Source organism: Microchirus variegatus (genome assembly GCF_963457635.1).
Source record: "Microchirus variegatus genome assembly, chromosome: 14".
NCBI lineage: Eukaryota > Metazoa > Chordata > Actinopteri > Pleuronectiformes > Soleidae > Microchirus > Microchirus variegatus.
The window spans coordinates 3,523,306-3,525,938 of NC_139815.1; the positions used below are offsets into that span (position 1 = coordinate 3,523,306).

At 49.7% G+C, this 2,633-nt stretch overlaps 1 protein-coding gene across 1 annotated transcript; it reads right to left on the reverse strand.

The window, feature by feature from the left end:
• Positions 1 to 549: 549 nt before the first annotated feature.
• tlnrd1 (talin rod domain containing 1) lies at positions 550 to 2,344 on the reverse strand. The gene has a single exon (XM_083900466.1). It carries the CDS (start codon positions 2,171 to 2,173, stop codon positions 1,109 to 1,111), a length of 1,065 nt encoding a protein of 354 aa, XP_083756592.1. The 5' UTR covers positions 2,174 to 2,344; the 3' UTR covers positions 550 to 1,108.
• Between the last annotated feature and the right edge of the window lie 289 nt (positions 2,345 to 2,633).

The window sequence follows — 2,633 nt, forward strand, 5'->3', positions numbered from 1 at the left end:
CAACATTAAACGGCCTTTGTGATCCGTTCACAATCCACACCAGAGAGAAAACCGGATGGTTTTTAGCTTGCATGGACACAGGAGCTGCTGCTCTACTACAGCCTGTTTTCACAGGTTTGAGTTATTTAGGTAAATTCACACTGAAGATTTCAAACACCAAACTCACAAAGTATCTCATGTAAGTTCACTGACGGAGGCAGCGGAGGATCAATACATCGCTGATTTCCTCTATGGACTTTGGTGCAGGAGATTACGTGGATTACAAAGCAACACAAACTGAAGGTTCCTGTTGTACAAGGCTGTCTAATGGCAAGATTAAGTTAACATGGCATACACTTTTAACACTAATAACCATTCATTTAATTTTTTATAAAAACCCTTTTATGTGGAATTCCTTGTTAGAAAGGGTCACTTTCTCTTCGATTCATCATATTAGCCTGCAAGCAAAAGTACTTTAGCAATACAACGACATACCAGAAACATTTTTAATAGTTGAAATAAATACTCCATTACATGCATGATCAAAACACTTTAAAATACTATGCGACGTCTGGTAAATAGTGTAAAACCTATGGCACACACTCACAGCAGCTTTTAACCAATTCAGAATTCACACGTTGAAAACAAAAAGAAAAGAAAAGAAAGAAAACACGGAGACACTCGGATCACTCTTTCCAATCTCACAAAGCACATGAAACTGAGCAGGTCAGCCAACCATAGGTTCACACAGCGAGGCTACATCCATCATCAAGGCTGGTGTTTTCACCGGAGCTGAAAACTGAGGTAAATGTTTCAGGTTTGCCGTCTGTCGATGAGAGCGGACTGTCAGGTGATGCCGGGGTCAGGTGGAGCAGGTCGAGTCGTCCCGTTACAACGACGCGGTCCGAGTCGCATCCAGCGCGACACAGAACCATGCAGAGGTCGGGGGGGGCTTTTTTGTGCTCTTTTCTTTTTGTATTCCGACACATTTTGAACCTGACGCAGAGCCGCGGCTTTCACCTGACATTACTCTGACTCAAACCTGATGAACAGGGACGACCCAGCTGAGTCTCTTTGGTACGTCAGGACAGGACAGAGGGGACTGGACATCGTGTCGCCTCGTCCTAAGCTAATTCACAGAATGAGAGTTGACTGGCGGCAGGGTCCTTGGAGAGGAGCGTTCTCTGAGTGCCTGAGTGAGCAGAGTGCAGCCGTCGGACACGGCACACGCCGAGTTGCGCAGACGCTCCCGGTAGTCGGCCATTTTGGAACTGCTCTCAGGATGCTGGGCAACGTCCCTGAGGCCCTGAGTGAGGAGGACACAGGCTGAAACCACACTCATGGCCCCCCCTAAAACTGCAGTCTGTACCCCCTTCCCTTCAGTGGAGATACTCGCAGCTCTTCCCAGGAACTGAGGCTCTGTGGCGAAACCGACCAGGGCGCTGACGGCCTGGACCAGAGCGGCACTGAAAAGGACGCAGCGGTTCCTGGTCAGCTCGCTGGGCTGGGTTTTCACCTCCTTGACACACGCCAGGAAGGCCGTGCCGCTCGTGCTTATGCTCTTCACACTCAACTTGAACTGCTCTTTCGCAAAGCGGTCCCTGGACCTCTCGCTGGCCAGCGACGAGATGTCCGTGAGAGTCTTGAGGTTGACGGAGATGTTCTGAGAGAGCTCGAGGAGGAGCTGCGGGGTGAGGTCTGGCAGGGGGGTGATTCGAAGGACGTTGCAACTCTGGTCCACCTCGTGCCGACAGCGGGTCACTTTGTATCGGTCCACCAGACCTGGCAGGCAGGGCTGAGAGCCGGGGGTCTCCACGGCTGCCAGGTAAGCGGCGTGCGCGGAGCACTCGGTCAACGACACCACAAGGTCGGCCATCTCCAAGAGGCGGTCCCCCACCTCGGTGAAGCGGCCCATGTTGAGCTGGCTCTGGATGTCGTGGGTGAGAATGGAGAGCTCTTTAGTCCTGGCGATGATCGTGTCGCGGCACTGGTCGAACGTGTCGGCCACGGCCACGCCCTCGGATGTCATGACCGGCCGGGTCTCACTGGCCAGCAGGAGGAGGTCGGCCACCAGCTGCATCTTGCCCTTACATGTGTCACAGATGGAGGAGAGACGTTTCCTCTGCTGCAGGCTGCCAGTGGGTGTGCTGGTTGATCCCTCGCTAGCTGATTTCCCAGAACCACCACTAGCCATAATAAGGAGATAGGTGTGTGAGTGTGGAGGGGCGGTGGGGGGGTCAAAATGCTCTTCTGGAGGGATTCACTTATTTAAAGTTTCTGTTGCACACCACACTGAAGTGTTTAAGACATATTTCCAAGGTAAACTTCACCTCACTGCTTTTTCTTGTTTCTTTTTTTTACAAACTCCTTGAACAACTGGCCGAACAGTCTTCCTTAAATTCCTTCAGAGTATAGATCATCGACTATACATCGTTTATAAGCCGACACACAGGACATGTATTCTCAATGTAAACAAGTCAATTACTGTATGTGTTTCAATAACATCCCCGCTGTCGATGAATGTGTCTCTTCAATATAATATAATCTCGTTCACCTTTAAATGCTATTTGTAATGTTACGACGCAACACAGCCAATCACTAATAACTTCTGAATAATCAGTGTTAGAAGTTATATGATTTATTTTATCTTGATG